General features: G+C 29.8%; 2 protein-coding genes across 2 annotated transcripts; both read left to right on the forward strand.

Annotated features, from left to right (window-relative positions):
• Positions 1-2,148: 2,148 nt before the first annotated feature.
• Positions 2,149-15,514, forward strand: LOC133819184 (uncharacterized). Its single transcript, XM_062252366.1, has 9 exons — positions 2,149-2,580; positions 2,710-2,896; positions 3,019-3,152; positions 3,237-3,349; positions 4,312-4,558; positions 6,397-6,549; positions 14,885-14,964; positions 15,083-15,132; positions 15,256-15,514. Exons 1-9 carry the CDS (start codon positions 2,149-2,151, stop codon positions 15,393-15,395), a joined length of 1,536 nt encoding a protein of 511 aa, XP_062108350.1. The 3' UTR covers positions 15,396-15,514.
• A 4,067-nt stretch (positions 15,515-19,581) lies between these two features.
• Positions 19,582-24,860, forward strand: LOC133816882 (uncharacterized). The gene is made up of 9 exons (XM_062249204.1): positions 19,582-20,123; positions 21,229-21,415; positions 21,951-22,084; positions 22,193-22,305; positions 23,090-23,351; positions 23,455-23,607; positions 24,159-24,238; positions 24,384-24,433; positions 24,541-24,860. The coding sequence occupies exons 1-9, from the start codon at positions 19,695-19,697 to the stop codon at positions 24,675-24,677; spliced, it is 1,545 nt and encodes a 514-aa protein (XP_062105188.1). The 5' UTR covers positions 19,582-19,694; the 3' UTR covers positions 24,678-24,860.
• The last annotated feature ends 237 nt before the right edge of the window (positions 24,861-25,097 follow it).

Consider the following 25,097-nt stretch of genomic DNA (forward strand, 5'->3'; position numbering starts at 1 on the left):
AATAGTTATATATATACACATATTAAAAAAAAATTGACAAATTGTGGAAGATGGATAGGAAAGTGGTGCCTAAAATCATATAGACTTAGCTAGTCAATGATTTTACTATTCCCCTGGACTAGCTGTGACTTATAAACCACGGCTTGTACTAGTCAAGACATGCATGGGTTCAAACTTCAAAGGCTATTAATTGGAAATGCAATATAGAAGAAAAATCTTGGCATGTTGCCCTTTAGTCTTTATCATATATTAATGACTTTGATTGATACTATATATTAATTGGAAGGACCCCTTCTTTTGTATATATAATGTTCTTCACTAAAAAAACAATAATGGCAAGATATACAGATATTAGTCACTTTAATTGGAGCAAATAGCGCAAATGATTTTACTATTAATTTGTTAACTCTGAAATGGACTCTTAATTTTGTTAAATGGATGACTATATGTACATTTTTGACCAAATTTACAAGGAGACTATGAAAGTGGTCCCTAAAAGCAGACTTACCAAACTAACAATTTTACTATTCAACAGGACTAGCTTATAAACCATTACTTATACTAGTCAAAATATACTCTCTTTCACTATCACACTATCACAGTATAAGGCCATTGTCTTAATTTTCTTTATTAATTTAGTACAGCAATAGGTGATATGTAAAGCTCCTTAATTTGTATCCACAGGCACTTTGGATGATATCTAGAATAATGGAAAATCACATATACCAAACCATCATTAAGATTCTATATTGATATGAGTCTATGACAGCGTGAAGGAGCTAGTACTTAGTTCAGTTACTTCTATCCAAGCATTAATATAAAGAAAAACTCCATATGTTAAGGTTATTAGGATTACTTAATTTCTCCTAATTAATGAGTATAAGTTCCTGCACTTTTTAAGACACTCATTCAGAGTCCTTAAATAACTTTTTTAAGGACATGCAAAACGAGCCCTAAAAATTTATGTGTGTCCTTAAAGTTTGATTTTTTTTTTTAACAAAAGTTCATAGACTTTTTCGGACACTCATTGAGAGTCATTAAAGAATTTCTTTTAGGACACGCAAAGCGAGCCCTAAAAACTTATGTGTGTCCTAAACGTTTGAACAATTTTTTTTAATTAAAGTTTTATTTATGTATTAAATCACACATTCTCTCTCTCTCTCTCTCCCCTTGCTCTCTTCCCCCGTTTCTCTCTATCTCTCTCACGAACTCCACTGCCCAGCCACGAACGGCGGCGGTCTGGCCACCCCCCCGTCTACACGTGCTGGCCCACGAAACCCCCAGCCCCGTGAGCCCCTAGACTCACGCGCCCCCTAGCCTAGTCGATGAAGCCTCCAAAGTTCGACGACCATGTGGGTTTTCGAAATATTTTAGGCATTTTCCGACCACCTCGAACCACCACGAGCCAAATGACCACCACCACTGCATTCCTTGTGCTTTGGGCTTCAAAACCCACTAAAGGATCGGGCCGAACAACCACTGTGGGGTGGTGATGCCGCCGTCACCGTTGGAGCTCCGGCGGGAGCTTCGGCTACCATTTAATTTTTTAAAAATTAAAAATAATTTTTTAAAAAAACCTCACTTTTTAAGGCTCTCAAATAGACCGCGAGTCCTAAAAACTATTTTACTGTTTTGTAGTAGTGAATAGAAACTCAACACGTGTCCTCCTAATTGTTCTAATCAGCACTTAACAGTGTTGATAGTGATATATGCAATAAAATAGTAACATTCGGTATTTTTGCCGAGAAAAAAAAAATATTGCATATATTAGTGTATAAACGCAAAAACAATTGGTATTTATGACGCAAATATTTTTTGTTTACAAACAATCATATATATTAAAGGGTCCCGAATTACAAAATTGACTTAGCCCCGTATAGCATGGACCAGCCCGGTCAATGGTAACAAGTACATACAACTAAATGTTGGTGATAAGATATGTTTTTTGTAATTTTTTTTTTTTTTTATCATTAGTTTCAAATTTTTCAATCTTTTTGCTGTGCTAATATCCCAAAAATAAACATTTACAATATATTAATTATATTTTTACTTATTCTAGCTTCCAACACTATATATATATATCTAAAGATAGCAAGAATATCACACACTAAATTCTTCCTTTCCAATATATTATTCAATACAAAAACCATGAATTTTAAACTACTACTACTACTAGTCTCTTATGTACTAATTATTACTACTACTACTAATGCCTCTTCTTCTTCTTCCCCAACAAGTAACTTCTACCCCAAACTTCCAAGGCTAAGTCCCATTATTGGAAATAGGTTTTTCCTCCGCCACCTCAACCACCAAAGCAGTCTGGCGGTTTCGAATATTCCACCGAATTACAAATTGTTTCTTTACAACCAAACATTGGATCATTTCAACTATCAGCCAGAAAGTTACACTACTTTCCAACAACGGTACTATGTCAACTCTAAGTACTGGGGTGGCTCTAATGCTAATGCTCCAATATTTGCTTACCTTGGAGCTGAATCGCCTATTGATGGAGATATCCCTTATATTGGTTCTCTCGTTGAGAACGCATCTTCCTTTAAAGCTCTCATCGTCTTTATTGAGGTATCATAACACGCACATATTATGTATTAATTTGAATGTCTTTTCATATAATTAACAATATATTAATTTTAAATATTCTGATAAAGTTAACAAAACAAATCGTTAAAACTAATAATTTTTTGTTATTAGCACCGATATTATGGAAAGTCAATTCCATATGGATCATGGATGGCAGTAAAGAAAAATACAAGCAGGTTGGGTTACTTCCACTCAGCTCAAGCCATAGCTGACTATGCTGAGATTCTCCTTTATATCAAGAAAACCTATCAAGCTCCAAAGTCTCCCATCATCGTTATTGGTGGATCCTACGGTGGAAGTTAGTACTTTTTATTTACTTTAATCTCCAAATTAATTAAGTTTTAACATTTATTTTAATATATGTTGTTATATTATTTGGTATCTAAAATTTCGTATTTAATTTTTTTTATTAATTTTCAGTGCTAGCTTCATGGTTTAGATTGAAGTATCCTCATATAGCCCTTGGAGCTTTGGCATCATCAGCTCCAATTCTTTACTTTGATGATATCACACCACAGACTGCCTACTTCCAAATCGCCTCAAACAATTTTAGAGTAAGTTATTATTAAAATTATTATATATATATTTATAACATGAGTATAATATTAAATTGGTTATATATCTATATATATATGCAGGAAGCTAGTGACAGTTGTTACCAAACCATAAAGCAGTCATGGTCCGAAATTGACAGGGTTGCAGCTATGGCTAATGGCCTTTCAATACTTAGCAACAAGTTCAACACTTGCAGGTAATAATTAGAGTTATATATATTTATATATATATAATAAAGAAAGTTTCATTTTGCTCCTGAAATTAGTAAAAAAAATTCATTATACAGATTTAGTCAAAGTGTAAAATTATTTTTTATTAGAAGTGTAAAATGTTTATTGTAATTATAGTAGACGATCTCCAGCCTATTTTTAATCGAGTTTTTTTTAATGATTGTGTTTATTTTTTAACACATATAAAAAAACAAGCACAATATTATAGATTATCCGAAATTTTTTTAACATCTACAAATAAACTTTCTACGACCACAATGAACACCTTCTTAAAAAAAATGAATTTTTGTTTCTTTACCCTTTTCTTTAGACTTTACATTTCCAGATCTTGATAGGAATCTAGATCATTAGCAAGATAAGATCAAAACTTGTTGAAAAAAAAAATAAAGAAATAGAGTAAATAAATAGCGATAACAGTAAGATATATCAATATCATAATAAAAAAGTTTGACTTTTGATTTTTTCGATGGGTATCGAGCATTTCTGGAGAAGAACAAATGGTTTATCATTTCATGGTAGATCGACGAATTTTTGGGCCGAGCTGGATTTGAGCTAGCGTAGACATATTGCCAACAAATTTACAGTCCGTCCCCATTAACCGCTCGGGCATCGACCCGGGAAGAATCAATCCAGGCTTAGTGATAATCCATGATCAACTTCCTTTCGTAGTACCCTACCCCAGGGGAAGTCGAATCCCCGCTGCAGATGTCCTAAACCGCTAGACGATGGGGGCATACTTGTCCGACCGCCATTTTTCGCCCCTCAATTAGACCGGCTGTGCGACATTTTAGCATTCCGCACTACTACAACGCCCTGTCAATATGATTATGATGATGATGATGATGAAGTTGAAAAATAATATAATTTCTCTTTTACTTATATTATATCTAATCAAGAGTTTTGTGTGTATATATATATATATATATAGTCCTTTACAGCGTTCTTCAGAGCTTTCGTCGTATTTGAACTTAATATACCTTACGGCATCACAATACAATAGTCCACCAACATACCAAGTGAGCGTAATATGTAATGGAATTGACGATAATAAAAGTGGTGACATTCTTGACAAGATATTCTCAGGCATTTCTGCTTATGATCCTCGGGCTAATTGCTATGTTAACAGTCCTATTCCTCCTGCCGATGCTGATACAAATGAGGCTTGGTCTTGGCAGGTAATAATTAACTCATTCATAATCCCTAACTAATATTAAGCTTTTCTATTATATATATATATATATAAATATTAATATAATTATAATTTAAAGTTATTAATTATCAACTCACTTTCTCTCTTTGAAGAAGTAAAATTTAAAATATTAAAAATGAATGAGTAATAATGGCTAAAATGTCTAAGGGGTTGATTGGTATAGGATTTAAATATGATTTTATGTTTTTAGAATTTAAAAATTGTGGGACCTACAAAAAATACTTGATTGGTTAAGCATTTCTGAAAATTAATTCCAAAAACAAGTTTAATTTTATTGAAGGATTTAGGAAACGAAAATATCACGTTTCCAGCATAAATCCAAAATTTGTTTTCAGCTTACTGCTACTTTTTTCTTATTCAAAAATTTCTTTTTTCATGTTTTATTTTTTATTTTTTTTCCTTTCTACTTTTTTTTCTTTTCTTACAGTCTTACTTTGATTTTTTTTCATTTCATATTTTTTACAAGTCAATCAACTTTTTTTTAAAATTATTTTGTATTTACTTCTATTTAAAATTTATAGTCATCTATATAAATTTAGTAAAATAATTAATTATAAAATCATATAACAAATATAATTTGATTCTAATTTACAATATATTTCCTAGAGAAATTCATTGAAGAAGAAAAGTATTTGATCAAATAAAAATTACAACAAATAAATAAAAAAAATATTTCACTTCAATTATTATTATACTAAAAGTAAAATATATATAATTACATATTCAATTTTTAGATTTTCTACCAAATAATTATTCAATTTATAAAACTAAAAAATGATTAGCAGACAATACAATTTATCACATTTTCAGAAACATATTTTCAGACATTATATCTAGATTCTTATTTCAAAATCATAATTTTTTAACATAAAGTTTTTAAATCACTAACCAATCATGCCCTAAAAAATGTAACTTTAATTTAGAAAAAAAATCAAAATTAATGACAATGCAATATTGTTATAAATTTAATCAATAATTATTATTAAATTTTAATTTATCTATATAATTAAATTTTACTTAATTAAATCTATTGATAAATCAAAATTTAATATTATACAACATATGTATATAAAATATATAAAATTAAAATAATATTCAAATTCAGTTGTTCCAATCACATATTCAGTTTCTGTTATATTTTCAAATTTAATACCAATCACAGATTCATTTTTTTAAAACTAAAAAACAGTTTACTGACATTGAACCAATCACATTTTCAGAAACACGATTTTAGTCACTAAATTCAGATTTTCATTTCAGAATCACACTTTTCAAAAATACAGTTTTCTAATCACGAACCAATCAGACCCTAATGTTTTCAAAATGTTGTACTTTTATATTCAAATTTCTTTTACAGAAAAATACCCAAAGTTGTTAAAATGTAGCATTTAAATGCCTAATTTTTTAGGGAAAAATACCAAAATTTCTAAAATGTACCATTTAAATACTCAAACTATTAAAACAATTTAGTTAATCATTTTTTTCTATTTTAAATGTTTTTTAGTTATGTGATTTTTAATTTTTTTCTGTACTGTAAATTATTCGGAATTTCCTCAAAATTGATGAGATGCTTATTATAAATACAATGTACACAAATTATATATAAAAAAATGAAATTATAACTCTTCAAGTGCCAAAAACACTAGGGGTGATACTGGTAATCTCCGTGAAGAAAATACTATATATATTACAATATTTCTATAAAAGTATTTATTAATTTTTTTAAAAGATAAATATTTTAGTACCAATTCAGAGTAATATCATTCACTACTGAATAATTTTCTTTATATATTTTGTATATAGACATGCAGTGATATGGTGTTTCCAATAGGTGTGGGCAATGATACAATGTTCCCGGCTACACCATTTGATTTAACATATCTCATCAACTATTGCAAACGGCGTTATGGGGTTCCACCGCGCCCTGATTGGGCAACTACCTACTATGGAGGTCATGTATGTATATATATATATACTAAATACAATTAATACGTTTACTTAGTTTTATTTATAGAATTTATTAATTATTTTTATTAAATTTATATTAATATCATATAAATTTTGAAATAAATATCCTACTTTTATTAAATAATTTATTTATTTTTATTTAAGTTTATGTTTGTTCTAGTTTTTGAATTTGGGAGTAACAACAAGAGATTATATATTATATGTTCAATGTAATATTAAATATTATATGTGAATTTTAAATTTAAGTTTCTTGTTAGTTTTTTTTACAAAAAAAAAACAATTTGTTGCTAATTCACAGTAGATTATATTATATGTTTAATATGATATTATTCTAATAATTGAGTTTAAGTTTAATTAAATTTTATTTAAGTTATAAAATGTATTATTTTATTATTTTTAAATAATTATCATTGTAAAATATCTCAAAAATATCATATTTTAATTTTTTTAATTTTTTATTATTTTTAAATAATTATCATTGTAAAATATCTCAAAAATATCATATTTTAATTTTTTTTAATTATTTATTTTATTTTATTTAAGTTTAAGTATTTACAAACTACCGTTAAATATAAAAATATTATGTTAAATATAAGAATATTCTGTTAAAGTTAATATTAAAAAATAAATAACCGTTAAAATCAAGAATTTCGGTTATCTACACATTTATTATATAGAAGAGATATATATATATATTATATTTTCTTCAATTAAATCCTTAATTATTATTTTTTTCTATACGTATTTATATTTATTATATAGTAGCATTCGATGGTAGGGGCTTCAAAAAGAGTCTCACCAGTGGGGCTCTTTTGTATTTACGACCTGTGAATAGTTTTCGACGCTATTTTTATTTATGACCGTTTGCATTTTGTTTTCCACACGCATGAAAAAATTAGCCACGTGTGCAATTACCTATTTGAATCTAGTTTTCGGCACTGTAAATTATTCGGATTTTCTGAAAATTTGCAGGATCCACTACAAAAAACCTTACTTTTGCCGGCGCAAATTTGCACCGGCAAAAGTTAGGAATTGCGCCGGCAAAAGCCCTCTGGGTTTTGCCGAAACAATTTTGCGTCGGCAAAAAGCCACGACGTACCTCCGTCGATAATGGCACTTTTGTCGACGCAAAACGAAATGCGCCGGAAATTGTATCTTTTGGTGACGAAAAAATGCGCCGGAAAAAATAAGGATGCACCGAGAAAAAAATTTGTCGCGTTATTGTAGAAAACACTTTTAGTGGCGCAAAAATGCGCCGGCAAAAGATGATTCTTTTAGTGGCGCAAAATTGCGCCGGCAAAAGATATGTCTTTTAGTGGCGCGTTTTTGCGCCGAGAAATGTGGATATATGTAGTGATGCATTTTTGCGCCGGTAAAATTTGAGACTTTTGCCGACGTAATTTTGCGCCAGTAAAAGTATTTTTAAATAAACTTTTTGATAATATTACTAATTTTATTTTCAATATATTAATATTAATTAATAAGTTTTGATTTTAATATATTAATATTTTTTTAATTTTTTAGTAATATTATTTAATTAGAAATAAAATTAAAATTTTATAAATAAATAAAAAAATTACAACTATTAATATTTATTATCTCCACCAAACATGAAAATATAAAAGTAGTTTAGTAAATTAAACTTTAAATGAATAAATAAATAAATAAAAGTTCTACAAATGTGTACTGCCCTCCTCATCATCCCCGCCCTCGTGAGTAGGGGTGGGCATGGGTTGGGTTGGCCGGGTTTAGAGCGTTTTAATGAGCCAACCCAACTACATCGGCCAAGAGAAATAATAACCCATTAAAAATATATTTATTGTGCAACCCAACCCAACTCAACCTAAAAAGATTGGGTTGGGTTGGGTTGGTTTGGGTAGAACCCAATTTTTAAATTCATGTTAAATTTAATTTTGAAAATCTATAAATCATATTCTGTCATCCTTCAACCTAATTAAGAAATTAAAACTTGTAAACATATATTCAATCAAACCTATCAAACATAAGTCATAAAAAACATATTAAACACAAGTACTAAATATATTACAATCATCCATAATATTGGACATAAAAAAAAAGTTTAAGTGAAATAAAAAAATAAAAAAAAAAGCTTAGAATTTATCAATCAACAGTTGTCTTGGTCTTCTCCTTTGCCTCTTTGTTCAACCTCTACAATTAAAGAAACAAACACTATTAAATTTATGGAAGAAAAAAATCGAAACAATTATCAACTAAATCTACCACTCAGAGGATATAAAATACAAAAATTATCAATCCAAAAATTATCAACAAATATCAACTAATAGAGTATATAGCAGATCATATAGAGTATAAATAAGATACAAAAATATTTGTTTATCACATTAAAAATGGCTTATAACAACTAAAATAAAGAAACAAAAGGATGCATCATCTTTGATGGAACACGCCCAAAATTTTAAAGAAGCACAGTCTACAAAAGCAAAACCATACACAATTGGCCTATCTGCAAATCAAAATTGCCAAAACAGAGTAAGACTTAGTGATCTTGGAAAACATAGAAAGAAAAGAAAATTTTACATAACATGTATCAAGCAATGAACATAACCAATTATTATAGTATAAGTACAGAGCAACATTCTGTCCACTATTCAACAATATGACTAACTCATCCAGATGAAAATATTAAGGAAAGAGAAGACAGTGCACCCTTCAAGAATTAAAAACAAACCAACAAAACTTTATAATCTTACTTTATATTACTGCATTTCAATCTTATTTTGTCTAAAGATTAGAACAAGTGACTGCTACAGACAAAACTTGATCAATGATAACCATTCATAAAAGGAAACAACATATTACCTCATTTAGCTTCTCCCGAACCAAGTCAGGTCGATTAATGCACCCTTGGTATGTAGCCAAAAGATAAAGCTCCCCCTTGAACTAGAAAAAAATATGAAAACAATAAATACTTTTCTTAAGAGATTTAGAGGCAATATAGCACAAAAGCTAAGGACCAAAGAAAGTTTTTCTCATCTAATTCATAAATAGATAAACAATCAGTTTTCAATATATGAGAACAAATTCAACTTCATCATCGACAACAAATTCATCTGAACCTTCGCCAACCAAATCATCGACGTTGTACACTTCAGTGGCATTGACATCAACCCGATCATACTCAAGATTATCAAAAATTGGAAGTTCTACCCACAACTGAAATGAAGAAGAATTAACTTCTTGCAATATTGGTATATCATTTGTGGTCTCAGTATCATCAACATCGGAATTTGAGAAATCCCATACATTCCTCGGAATGTATTCATTAACGAGCCTCCAATCATCCCCATTTTTCACATCTCGAAGATAATACACCAACTTCGCTTGAGATGCGAGAACGAAAGGATCATCTTTATAACATTCTTCATTCACATATACACTCGTAAAATTGGATTCCACTTTAATTCTACTTGTATTGAACCATCTACACTTGAATAGGAAAACATTGTAACCCATCAAGTAAGACAATTCAATTACTTCTTCCAGAACTCCATAGTAGTTCACTCCTTCCTCACTTGGCACTATTACACCGCAATTTTCTATTTTAAGCTTCATATCACGACCATGAATCACAAATTTCACACCATTCACTAGCATCCCTGGATATGAGAACACGGTGCCGCTTGATTTGTTTGCGAGAGCATACAATTCATTATTCACTTCAGTAGGTGTTGACTCATGCAAACCGTTCACCTATCAACATTAACATTGAAAGTTAGTTTTGGATTGATTAAGTGGGGTTTCGAAAAAGAATTGACTAATATACATACTCTTTCTTTGAACCACTGAGGAAAATCAGCTTCTTGTTGAACTTCAAGATACGAGCCCCCCCCCCCCCCCTCTTCTTAATTCATCCATATGCTCACTACAAACGAAAAACAATGTTATGATTTTTTCCTTTACTCGGTATATAAACCAAACAAATTTATTGAAAAAGACTAGAAAACACACCTAAGGTACTCCTTAATTTCGGCACAATTGTTCAAGATATACCACTCAGCCTTTTGTTTTAATTGCGGATTGAGGAGCGTACTTGATTTCTTACCAAATGGACGACCAACAGCCTTATAAATAGAATATTCCTGATTTGGTTGGGATTCAACGTGATCGTCATTCCTCTCAAGTCGATTGAATCGAGTCTCAACCCCCCGGAGGGACATTGAGCAAAAGGTTAAGGCCTCGTTGACCACGTAAGCTTCTGCGATTGAACCTTCTGGACGTGCACGATTTCTAACATACTGTTTATAAACCGTCATTGAATGTTCAATGGGATACATCTACCTAAAGTGCACGGGACCGCCAAGAATTTCCTCTTTCGGAAGAAGCAAAACCAAATGCACCATAATGTCAATAAATTCTTGAGGAAATATCATTTCCAACTTGCATAAAATGCTGAAAATGTCTGTCTCCATCTTCTCAAGGTCTTTCATATTCAAAGTCTGTGAACAAAGTTTTTTGAAAAAACTGCACAACTCAATAATTGGCTTCCGAACTTCAGGAACCAAAAACAATCTAATTGCGGCGAACAACAACTGCTGAAACAACACGTGGCAATCGTGTGATTTCAGCCCAATTATCTTGCCATCATTGACATTGACATTCTTCGAAAGGTTTGCAGCAAAACCGTCCAGGAATTCAACTGACTTCACAAATTCACAGAAAACTCGACGCTTCGAGACACTGAGGGTGTAACTGGCGTGCGGTTTCTTCCACTTGTTTCCCTTTTTGCGAAGGTGGAGTTTTTCCCTAATTTTCATGTCTGCTAGATCAAGTCTTGCCTTGTCAGTGTCTTTAGATTTTCCCTCTAAGTTCAACAAAGTTCCCAAGACACTGTCGCAAACATTCTTCTCAATGTGCATTACGTCCAAGTTATGCCTCAGCAATAATTCCTTCCAATAATCAAGCTCGAAAAATATGCTCTTCTTCGACCAATTAAGTTCAATCGGAGCCCTTTTGCATTTCACACCACCAAATTCTTTGTGTTTCCCAGGATGTCTAATCTGCAAATTATCTAATTGCTTCAACACATCATCATCGAAGTAATCTTTCGTTGGTGGCCTGAGTTCCTTGTTACCGTCGAATAGTGCTCGTTTACTCCTCCATTCATGATCCATATCAAGAAACCTTCTATGGTCAATGTATGCAATTTTACTTCTAATCCCTACAGAGGGAGTTTCTTCATTGCATGTGGGGCACGCCTTATACCCTTTTGTGCTCCACCCAGACATCATAGCATAAGCTAAGTAGTTGTTAATGGTCCACAAGATTGTTGCACGCATATTGAACAAGGTACTATTGTATGCATCTCGTGTCTCGACACCATTCACCCATAACTCCTTCAACTCGTCAAGCAAAGGTCTCATATAGACATCGATATCTTTTCCAGGTGAAGAAGGACCTGGAATTAGAATAGACAACATTAATGACTGTGGTTTCATGCACTTCCACGGCGGCGAGTTGTATGGGACAAGTATCACAGGCCACATGCTGTAAGAGTTGCTCATGTTCCCAAAAGGATTGAAACCATCTGTAGCCAACCTAAGCCTAACATTTCGAGGTTCGACTGCGAAAGATGGGTACAACTCATCAAGGTGCTTCCACGTCTTACTGTCAGCGGGGTGCCTCATCACACCATCTTCCTTTGGCCTTTTAGAATAGTTCCATCTCATATCCTCTGCAGTATATCTCGAACTGTACAGCCTTTTCAATCTCGGCGTCAATGGAAAGTACCGCATGACCTTATGAGCCACTTTCTTCCCGTTCCCACGATTATCTTGCCAGTGAAACTCACCACAAACCTGACAGAATTCCAAATTCGCATTCTCCTTCCAAAACAGTGCACAGTCATGCTTGCAAGCATTGATGGACTCATATCCCAATCCAATACTCCGCAACTTTTCCTTCGCCTCATAGTTAGACTTAGGTAAAATTGTTCCGTCAGGCATAGCGGCAACTAACAATTCCAGGAAACCATCAAAGTAATGATTGCTGCATTTGTTAATAACTTTCAGATGCATCAGCTTCACCAAGAAGTTCGACGCATAATACTTTCGGCAACCCGGGTACAGTTCACTTGACATCTCCTTAAATAAATTGTCATATATACTTGTCGTGATGTTGAACATCATTTTGGGGAGGATCATTATAGTTTCCAGCGGGAACGTCATCTTCGGCGTAAACATCCTCCAGGATATCCATTATCTCATCTCTATCCTGATCTCGTACCACATCTGGTGGCGACAGCAGCGCCTCTCCATTGTAATGCCACACTTTGTAGGACTGTATGATGCCATTGCATCGAAATTGCATTTATAAGCTGGAACTTAACATTCCCACATTTCTTGCACGGACAATGAACCAAACCCCGATCGTTCACCTGATTTTTAGCGATCTCGAAGAACTCCTTAACACCATTTCTATACTCCAGAGACCAACGATTCCTCGCACTCATCCAGCTTCTGTCGCTCGCCATCTTTAAGCGAAATAATTCAGAAAATATTAATAATTGTCTTAAAATGAGGGAAATGATAGTCAAAATATTTCATGACTGTTTGTCTCCCTAATTATCACTAAGTGATAATAATATCATATCTCTGGCAAAAATAATTATTTATATTTACCAAAGAAAATGTAGCTAATTATTAATTATTACAATTTTTTAAATCATTTACTTATTTATTACTTTTATTTTAAAATTAATTTAATTATACATTAATTTCATTTTGTAATTTTTTATTAAATTCCTCAATTTGTATTTGATTATTTACTTAATTAATAACAATTTTATTATATTTATATTTTTAACTTTTTTCAATTACAAAACATCTAATATTAATGTTAAAATTAATTATTAATTATTATGATTGGTAATTTTATTTATTTAAATTATAGTTAAAAATTATTTTTTTGATGTATTTTTTAATTATACTTAAACTTTTATTTAATTAATTATTAAACTTTTATTAATTTTACTAACTCTAACAAAATTTGAGCAGCATAACGACTATATTTCAAACTATCTCAAAAATTTAAAAACCTACAAATTAAACATATATATAGCCAGAATATTCCCAGATCATACAAAACTTATATATACATTAACAAATACATCAATTTACATATAAAAATATTTAACCACAAAAAAACATATACCAAAATTGATTTTTTTATTAATACAAAAAAACTATTAAATATATATTTACAAACATATCACATTTAATATAAAATAATTTAAAAATATAAACATACATTATTAATCTGATTTTGTTTTAAGTTCATACTTTAACTAAAATACATATATCACAAAATACAATATAATAAATAACAAGCAAAAATAAAAATATTACAATGGGTGAAATGGCTCCGCTCCAGCAGTGGCGGGGACTCCATAGAAACAAAAAAAAATTAAATTCAATACATAAATAAAATAAAATAAAATACAAAACTATATTATAAAACTTACAGTGGACAACTTGGAGGAGGGGGGCGGCAGTGGTGGCTCGCAGTGGGGCTCGGGTGGGGTGAGGTGGGGGCTCGGGTGGGGTGGCCGTCGGGGTGGGTGGGCTCAGGTTGCGGCTGGTGGGGGTGGTGGTGGTGCGGCTAGGGGTGGTGGAGGATTGAAGAAAGAGAGAAGAGAAGAAGAAAGAGAGAAAAAAGAAGAGGAAGAAGAAAAAATGGGGAAGAAGGGCTCGGGCGGCTGCTGATATCGCTATGACTTTTGCCGGCGCGTTTCGTTGCGCCGGCAAAAGTCAGTATTAAAAACCTTAGGTCAAAACGACACCGTTTTAATAAGTCCAACTTTTGCCGACGCAAAATTAGACTTTTGCTGGCGCAACGAAACGCCCTGGCAAAAGTCTCACCCACCAACCTTCTTGAAAACGTGCATTTTGTTCAAATACACGTTTGACTTTTGTCGGCGCGTTAGGTGAAATGCACCGGCAAAAGTATTTCATTTTTTTTTTTAAATTCGATAGATCTTTGCCGACGCAATTCGGCCTTTGCCGGCACAATTTTGCGCCGGTAAAAGTCTTCTTTCTTGTAGTGATCATCTAAATAACTACAATATACATAGTCATAAAAAAAAATCGTGCTGAAAACTATTTACAGGTCGAGAACACAAAAGAATATCACCAATAGGGCTCTTTTTGAAGCCCCTGCCGTCTATATTTCCTATTATATATTCACATGAATCGAATTGTTGTTTCCTTTTCGTATTATTGCTGATATATTAATTAAACTTTTTATTGGTTGAAATTAATGATTTGAATTTTGCATTATTTGACAGAATATAAAGCTTGATCTATATAGGTTTGGTAGCAACATAATTTTCACCAATGGCCTCAAAGACCCATATAGTGCCGGCGGGTAATATATATATATAAATATATAAATCTTATTTTACTATTCATGCATTAATTGATCATTATTATTAGTATACTAAATTTGATTATTAATTAATAATTTCATGATCTCATCCTACTAGGGTTTTGGAAGACATAAACAAAAGCATTTTCGCACTCAAAACAACCAACGGTTTGTTTCAAATTTACTCATCATAAATAAATAAAATATATATATTATTGCATATAATATTATAAATAATCAGTTCAATTATATAAATAATTAAATTTAATTGGCATATTTGCATGCATGCAGGATCTCATTGCTTGGATCTTGTTCCAGAAAATACAGCAACTGATCCAAATTGGTTAGTCCAGCAAAGACAGACTTCGGCCAGAATCGTCAAAAATTGGATCGATCAATACAATGCCGACCTTAAAACCTTCAAAATATAACATATATATATTGTTTTAATAAGTTAATTATGATCTATATCATAAGGATTACATGCATGTAATGTTGAAACTTGTAATCATCTCCAAGTTTTTAATGAAACAATAGAGTTTACAAATCTTTAATTTTCGAGTGTAATCCAAATATTGCATGTAATAAAAAAAAAGTAATTACTATTTGTATGAGCATATGCAAAATCTCCAATAGTTCTTCTTTTCATAATAATGGAAACTGAATGAAGTCTAATTAAAAATAATTGTCAAGATTTGTACAAGTTATTTAGAACAATCAAAGAAAAGTACATACACAGATGTAGCTATGTGTGCTTATTTTTTTTAATACGCATGTTGAACATATTTTTTGAACACCATATTATATTTTAATATAATGTTTTATTGATTAAACCTAGGATGGTCGGCCTATGAGGGAATTTGAAGACTTGGAAATCGCCTATGGCTAGATGGCGAACCCTGGAAATCGCCCAACCCTAATTTCCTAAGCCTGGAAATTGCCCAGGCCAATGTATCTAAAGGGTGGTCGGCCTATAGGCATCTAAACCCTAAGCATCACGCAAAAAGAGGCAAGGAACAAGCCAATTATTTTAGATCAAAATAAAACAAAACAAGGAGATTCAGACAGATTCATCAAAGAAGTAAAAATTGGGAAAGAATACTTACCAAAGAGGAGATACGCAGAGTTGATGAAGAATTGGAGAATTCCACAGCTCAGGACTTCCTGAAAGAGGCGCATGGGTCAGGAGTCTGATGAGTGAGGCCCTACTTATAGCCTCTCAGGCTAACCATATTTTTAGGAATTCAAAATCCTTGAAAAATATCTGGTATGGTTAAAAATTCAAATTCCTTGAATAATATCTTATACTTTTAGAAATTCAAATTCCTTGAAAAATATTTTGTATTTTTAGGAATTAATATCCTTAAAAAATATATTATATTATTAGGATTTCAAATTTCCTTGAAAAATATACTAGATTTTTAGGAAATTAATTTTCCTAGAAAAATATAATTATTTTTAGGAATTACAATTATCTTTGAAATTGATAGTTTATAAAAGTACTACGTAATGTCCCGAGGGACTTTGCTGTTAAAGTATTGCTACGATATGTTTCTCGGACCAAATCAAGTTTACTGTAATGTTGAACACATTGCGATGAACTTGGGGGGCAAATGTTTTCCCTCAAAAATCCAGGGATGATGTGGCGAATGAGAAAGCGGCACGTGGCATCACAAATCAGGGAAAAATAGTGAAGTATTGAAAAAAGACCGATGAGGAAAAAAGATAGGTCCAGGACCTATAGAGAAGTCAACCAGGCCAAAACCCCTCTAGGGGTGATCAGCCTAGCCCGAACCCCTAGGGGTGGTCAGTCTGACCCAAACCCATAGGGGTGGTCGGCCTGACCTACTCAAGAGCCACATGGGTAGTCGGCCCACCCTATTCTTCATAGAGTGGTCGGCCTAAACTCTCAAATACACTTCGCTGAATAAAGTTCACGCTCGTTCAAGCTGATGTCATCAGGCCTAGCACCCAAGCTCTAAAGGGTCATCGAGCCTAGCACCTAAGTTTCATAGACCAACCAAGACTTAGCATTTTCCCGAAGATTTCAATCGTGCATCTTCAACCACGATCCAGAGAAACAACGAGAAGACCCACGATCTCATAATCATGGGGAGGTGGACACGTATCTCCACTACCCAATAATCATGTACCAAACCACGATCCCAGTATTACTGATCATATAACAGCCCCTGGGTACTATAAATAAAGGACCCAGAGCTTCATAAAAGGGGCTTCTTCTTTTTTGATCTTTCTGGGAACGATTTTGAGAGAGATATTTTATGGGGAGAAACTCTGGGCAAATTGGTGACAAGTGAATACTTCAGTTCATCTGTGTAATTGTCTATCGAGTGATTCAATACCGAAGACTAAGTGGATTAGGTTATTACTGTTCATCAGAATAGGGTCGAACCACTATAAAATTTATGTGTGTTTATTTAAGATATTTGTACTCTGTCGTATATTATATTCATTTCATTCAAAAATATGTAGTATACTATACATACAACCGTTGGCCAATTTCACAGGTCAACAGTTGTACCTTCAATACCCAAACAACTAAATAATTAATATAAATTTATTATAAAACATAATTAAAATTATATAAAAAAACCTACATTAATTCTAAATTAAAAAATCATTTTATTTAATTAAAAAATATTTTAAATTAAAAAAAATAAAACAAAAATCAACAGCTAAAAAACTTTTAAAATAGAAAAAAAAATTAATTTTTTTAATATATTAACATTTTTTAAATATTTTTTTTCTACTTGAAGAAAATAATAATTTTAAGAATATATTCATGGGGCCATTTTTTCCATACAATAGATATAAATGTTCTTTTAAAGGGAGTCAATATGAATTTATACACATATATATATATATATTTAATTTTGTTCAAATAATACATCATATTAATTTTTTTCCATGTCGTTTTCCAATTTGTTATGGTCCATTGACAAGCCTAATATATAGTGCATGTGTTACTTTGAATATATTTATATATATATATACATATATCTTTATAGATTGTTGTCCACTTGAATCTCAAATGAATGCCATATATGATCATTGTGATCATGTGCTCTAGAAACTTGAAGAAGTCATATTGGTTCTCGATGCTTCAAGCACATATTATTTAATTTTTGCTTTACAAATTTGGACCCCATAATAATTAATATACACAATAAGTACTTCTACACAAAGAGATATCTATTTATTTTGATCTTCCACAATAGCAATGGCCACAATATATAATATATAACCAATGAACCATGTCATTAATTATATATATATATATATTGTGAGTATAGATTATAACACTATCAATTTCTATTAATTTCTTTTATCATCTCAACACTTTAATTATTTGTTTTCTCTTCCAACATAAATTATAATTAATTTTTATTTAATTAACAGATTTTCGGAGGGAAAAATATTACAAAGTATAATAATCATAAACTAATAATCATTACAACTTGAAAATTCTAAAAGATATATAAATTTCAATATATATCTAAATGTTAGTTACTTTTTAATAAAAACTACTATCATTTTAAATATAATTTTTTTTTAGTTTATCAAATATTTCTTTACATTATTGAAAATTAATGTGATGTATATACGTTCCAAATTGATTTTTATACAATATTTTTAACCAACCCATTTTTCTTGAATTATTTTTGTTTAAATTTAGAAAAAAGATCTCTTCACAAATCGAATAAGAGGGCACTAATAAATGATTTTTTTTTTCTTTTTTCTTTTTAGAGATGGAGAAAACGAGAGGAGAGGTGCTCAGTACGCGTGAGTTTTGGCAGAAAAAAGTTTTTCTTTTTTTTTTAAATAAAAAATTTACAATATGAGTGGCTATCATTATTTAATTATTTTTATTTTTTATACATGGCTAGCATTATCAGAAAGTCACGTTAGTGGACAAGTAATTATCATTATATATTATTTATTTATTTTTAAAAAGTTCTATATGGGGATATTTTGATGTATTATTATTATTTCTTATTTATTTATTAATTTCTATATTCGACTAAAACCAATCACTCTCTTTCATCTTCCTCATTTGTTGTTAAAATATCCATTAATATTTTTTTTTTCAAGAATGAAAAATTTTAGTGAAAAAAAAAATCATAACACACTACACCAAGAAGAAAGAAGAAAAATCCTCCAACTAAATAATAAGTTATTATTCACCGAAAGAGTATGCACAACTAATCTACGAGTACGAGTAGTCATAGCTTATGACACGTGCTCTTCAAAAATTGAACAACCAAGTTAGAAAATATATCCATTAATGTCCATTATGAAATTTATATAAAAATATATCATATATGTATACGTGTATGTATCATATGTGGCCATCGATCAATTTTTTTTCCATAAAAAAATATTCATCATAACATCCACACAAAAAAAAACATCATGAACTTAATTGATAAAATATTAAAAGATCAAGAGGTAGAAAATGATGTATATTTTGTCCTTTTAATTAGAATTGTTTTCTATAAATATATATGTATTATTTCAACTCTTTTCTATAAATAACTTTAACAATTAATTATTAATACTACTATTTATATTCCATCACTATATATACATAACAAGATTGTCTAAAAGTGGTAAGAAAATTATTCCAACGTTTCTTCCCAAAATAAAACCATATTACTTGATTATATATATATATATACACCATATATATATATTGAATATCAAAAATCATGAAGTTCTCCAACATATCAAGGTCTAATAATAATAAACTATTACTAGTCTCTTCTATACTAATAATAATAATAATATTTACTACTACTAATGCCTCCAAAATTCCAAGACTGAGTCCGACCGGAGACAGGTTGCTCCTCCACAACCCGGAAACCCTTCCGGCGGCCGCGATTTCGGAGGATTTCGAAACGTTTTTCTTCAACCAAACGTTGGATCATTTCAACTATAGGCCACAGAGTTACTCTATATTTCAACAAAGGTACTTGGTGAACTCTAAGTATTGGGATGGCCCTAATAATAATAATAATAATAATGCTCCAATATTTGCTTACTTTGGAGCTGAAGAACCCATTGATCAAGATCTCCCTGTTATTGGCTTCCTCACTGATAACGCTCCTTCCTTTAAAGCTCTCATAGTTTTTATTGAGGTAACTATATATACATATGCTTTTCGATTATATATATATATATATGCTATGAAACTTTTACATGTTTGATATATATTCAAATTTAATAGTTATATTTTGTATGTATATTCAAATTAATGCAGCAATTTTATAACATTTCAAAAAAAAAAAAGAAGTAATTTTATATATACACATGCATGGAATATGATGTATATGTGTCTGTATATATATATAAATACATTTATTATCTATCCTAGAACTTTTCGATTACGTGTTATTAATTTTTTATCACAAAAATTTCTTAAAAGACAAGACTTTATTACATGTTTAATTAGTTATTTTTTATACTTAGATATGAATATTTTGTATCTACATGTATAGTTATTTATACATAGTTAATGAAATTATAATAATAATATAATTTATAATTGATCATTGATTTAATTTTATATCATAATTTGTGATTAATATGATATATATATATATTATTATGCATTATAATAATATATATCTCTTCTATCAGTGAGTAGAAAACATAAGTTATTAATTTTAACTGCTTTTTTTTGTTAGCTTTAACTAATATTATAAATATTTAATGGAATATATACTTTTAAAAATTATAAAAAATAAGAATTTCTTAATTATATTAATACATATATAATATTATAAAATATTATTATAATAATAACATATAATACGTAATCTTAATTTTTATTAAAAAACTTATTATTTATATTTATTAGAATAACATTTATCTTCTATGAAGAATAAATAAGTTTCTTCTCCAATTATATATAAATGTGTGATTTGAATAATTTCATGAATGTTTTATACACTAAATAGTGTAGTTTATGATCTAAAATATTTTATCATTTTAAAAAAAAAAAACCATACACAATATTTAAGTTTAATTTTTATTTTAATATGTTTATGTCATTTATATATATTATTGACTATTTATTTAATCTTTCTCAAAATAAAACTAAACAAATGTGAAATGATTTTCGATAACCATTAGGAATAGATATATTATCTTTAAAGTGATTGAAAAATTAATAATATTATATGTTGAAATTTCACAATATTGAATGAATAATAATATTATATATGATGAAATTAATATCAGCATCGATATTATGGAAAGTCAATTCCATATGGATCAAGAAAAGAGGCACTAAGCAATGCAAGCACTTTGGGTTATTTCAACTCAGCTCAAGCCATAGCTGATTATGCTGATATTCTTCTTCATGTCAAGGACACCTTTCATGCTCCAAATTCTCCCATCATTGTCATTGGTGGATCCTACGGTGGAAGTTAGTTTTCCACATATATATATATATATAATATCAACTGTCACATTATTATTAATTTATCCGAAATTCAATCATTATATAAAAAAAAAATATAGAAAATTTCTATAGCACGGACTTCAAAAAGAGTCTTATTGGTGGGACTCTTTTGTGTTCTCAATCCGTGAATAGTTTTTGGTACGATTTTTTTTTATGACCGTGCATATTGTAGTTATTTAGAACATCCTACAAACTTTCACAGAATTCTGAATAATTTACAGTGCCGAAAACAGGTTGTTGCATGCGTGACTAATTTTTTTATGCGCGTGTAAAATAGCATGTTTGAACCTAGTTTTCGGCACTGTAAATTATTCGAAATTTTCTGAAAATTTGCAGGACACTCTAAATAACTACAATATGGACGATCATAAAAAATCCGCACCAAAAATTATTCACGAGTCAAAAATACAAGGTGAGACTCTTTTTGAAGCGCTACCATATAATACTCCAAAAATATATATTTAGATTTTCTAATTTATTTTTTCTTTATTCTTTTCAGTGTTAGCATCATGGTTTAGGATGAAGTATCCCCACATAGCCCTAGGAGCACTAGCATCATCAGCTCCTATTCTTTACTTTGATGATATCACACCACAAAATGGATACTTCTCAATTGTCACAAAAGATTTCAGAGTAATAATAATTGATATCACTCTACTTTTTCTTTAATATAATTATTTGTATATTTTTTTTAATATTGTCAATATATAATATGTGTGTATATAATATAAACATGTGCAGGAAGCTAGTGAGAATTGCTACCAAACCATACTAAAGTCATGGTCTGAAATTGATAAGGTTGCAGCTAAGTCTGATGGCCTTTCAATACTTAGCAACAAGTTCAAGACTTGCAGGTAATAATAAATTAAATTACTAATTAATTTAATTTATATATTAATTTGGAATATTAATTGACCAATCAACACTTCACACAATTACTAAATTTGAGTCTAATCTATATATTGTTGAGAAATAGAGAAAGCTTCATTGAAGATTTCAATATTTACTTTTAAAATCGAGTCCTATAAATATTCATTATATTAAAGAACATGTTAATTAATTAATGATGTCTTGTGTTTGGTAAATTTTTTGTTTTTGAATTTTTTAAACACAAAAATGAAAATATAATTTTATTTTTAAAAAATAAAAATATGTTTGGTAACTATTTTTTTTTTTTAAAACAAAAAATAATAAATGCGTTTGATAACTTTTATTTTTATTTTTTGTTTAACAATATGAGGTGTTAATTTGAAGAAGAGAAGAAAAAAAAAGTCGAAAACGGTTTAAAAAATTTTTGAAAGTGAAAAAATTCTATTTTCAAATTTTTAATTAAAATTTTAAAAAATATAAATAAAAATAGAGTTACCAAACACATTTTATGTTTAATTGTCAAATTTTTAATTAAATAAATAAAAAAACTATTTTTTAAGTTTTATTAAACAGCACCTACATAAATTATTTCCATTAGTTGATCTATGATAAATTTTAGTTTTTTTTTTTTTTTTGTGTGTGTGTACCACACTTTAAAATATATTTTAGAAATTGATTTTTTTCCACTTTTCCCTTTTCAACAAATAAATATTTTTGATATGTACTAATCATTATTTTGTGTGTGTATACATATATATATATATATAGTCCTTTGAAGAATTCTTCAGAGCTGAAGGACTATTTGGTGTCAGTGTACACCACAGCAGCACAATACAATAGTCCACCAAAATATCCAGTGAGTGTAGTATGTGGAGGAATTGATGGTCATCATGATGATGATGGTGATGGTGATGGTGATGATATACTTGACAAGATATTCTCAGGCATTTCTGCTTATAAACCTAACACAACTTGTTATGTTAATCAACCAAAAACTCCTACCGAAACAGATGAGGGTTGGCAATGGCAGGTAATAATAATAATATATATAACTAATACATACACACTTTTGAGACTATATTATAGATATAATATATATGTGTATGTATGTATATGTATATGTATATGTATAGACATGCAGTGAGATAGTGATACCCATAGGCATTGACAATAATACAATGTTCGAGGCTGAACCTTTCAATGTAGAAGACTTCATCGAGGGCTGCAATGAGATTTATGGGGTTCCACCACGCCCTCATTGGGTCACTTCATACTATGGAGGTCATGTATGTACATTTATTTTTTATAATTTATATATGTATATATATAGGAGCTTCTATGCTCTTATCGTATGATCGTTTTCTATTTTCAGCACTCGGAGAAATTATAACCCAATTTATTTTGTATGATGGTGTACATTATATATATAAAAAACATCCTGCCAATTTTAAGAAAAAAATTTGCACGCGAGCCTGATTTTTTTTATACGCGTGGAAAATAGACTATTTGAACTCTGATTTCTAAAATTGGCAAATAGTCTATTATAACTATAATATACGTCATCATGAAGAAGAAAAAACAATTAGGTTATGGTTTATCTAAATGCCGAAAATAGAAACCTAAAAAGCTTTCTATATATACTATAATTAGTTAATGGACAAAATTAACTATTTCATATATAACCCTTGATTGGATATGATCGAAAAATCTTAATTATAATGATTAACATCAACACTAGCTTGTTCATTTAGTGTATGTATACTATATTATTTTATATTTTGTATATATATATATTTAAAACTTGGTTGAAATTAATGATTTCAATTTTTTTTCACAGGATATAAAGCTTATACTAAATAGGTTTGCTAGCAACATAATTTTCTCCAATGGACTCAGAGACCCTTATAGTAGTGGCGGGTACGTAATTATCAACTAATCACGATTTATATATATATATATACAAAAATATTATATATTAAGCATCAATTAGTACACTAAACTAGATTATTTGTTATTAAGTCAATAACGTTATTTATTTGATGATCTTATTATATCCTGCTAGGGTTTTGGAAAATATATCCAATAGCATTTTGGCCATCAAAACAACCAACGGTTTGTACATCAACTTAATTAATTCATAAAAATAAATTACATTACTCAATAATTATATAATTATTGATTAATCATTTTTAATTAAAATGATGATGATGTATATGCAGGATCTCATTGCTTGGATATTGTTCAAGCAAAATCAAGTGATCCAGATTGGTTAGTCGAGCAACGGGAGATTGAGATCAAGATCATCAAAAATTGGATTACTCAATACTATGCCGATCTTTCATCATTAAAGAATTAAATCAAGAAAAATAATATTAGATTATTGTTGTTATGAGAGATACAACTCATATATATTATATGTATGGTGCTCAAGAATAATATATATGTCTTTTAGTATTTTTTAAGTCAAAAACTCAATTAGCATATGGTGGAATAATGTACTTAAATTTATATATATATATATATGACTTATATTTCTATACCATAGTAATTATTAATTAATATATACAGTCCATTTAAACATTGAACTAGTATTTAATTAGTATATGAGGTGATCGAATACGCTAATATATATAGAACTCTTTTTGCTGACCATTGTTTTGTATATTAAATTCATCTAATTGTATATTTTACATTATTAGATCAACTTTATATTGTTAAATTTGATGAACGTTTAGTATTTACTTGAATGTTTCGACTATTTGTCTATACATTTCAA

This window comes from Humulus lupulus, chromosome 2, assembly GCF_963169125.1.
Source record: "Humulus lupulus chromosome 2, drHumLupu1.1, whole genome shotgun sequence".
NCBI classification, from domain to species: Eukaryota; Viridiplantae; Streptophyta; class Magnoliopsida; order Rosales; family Cannabaceae; genus Humulus; species Humulus lupulus.

What these genes read in the sequence shown, in the direction of transcription:
- LOC133819184 (XM_062252366.1), top strand. Translation starts at nt 2,149, where the DNA reads ATGAATTTTAAACTACTACTACTACTAGTCTCTTATGTACTAATTATT. An exon ending in TGGTGGATCCTACGGTGGAA is followed by an intron (nt 2,897 to 3,018) that starts GTTAGTACTTTT and finishes ATTAATTTTCAG; the next exon opens with TGCTAGCTTCATGGTTTAGA. An exon ending in AACAAGTTCAACACTTGCAG is followed by an intron (nt 3,350 to 4,311) that starts GTAATAATTAGA and finishes ATATATATATAG; the next exon opens with TCCTTTACAGCGTTCTTCAG.
- LOC133816882 (XM_062249204.1), top strand. Translation starts at nt 19,695, where the DNA reads ATGAAGTTCTCCAACATATCAAGGTCTAATAATAATAAACTATTACTA. An exon ending in TGGTGGATCCTACGGTGGAA is followed by an intron (nt 21,416 to 21,950) that starts GTTAGTTTTCCA and finishes TATTCTTTTCAG; the next exon opens with TGTTAGCATCATGGTTTAGG. An exon ending in GACCCTTATAGTAGTGGCGG is followed by an intron (nt 24,239 to 24,383) that starts GTACGTAATTAT and finishes ATATCCTGCTAG; the next exon opens with GGTTTTGGAAAATATATCCA.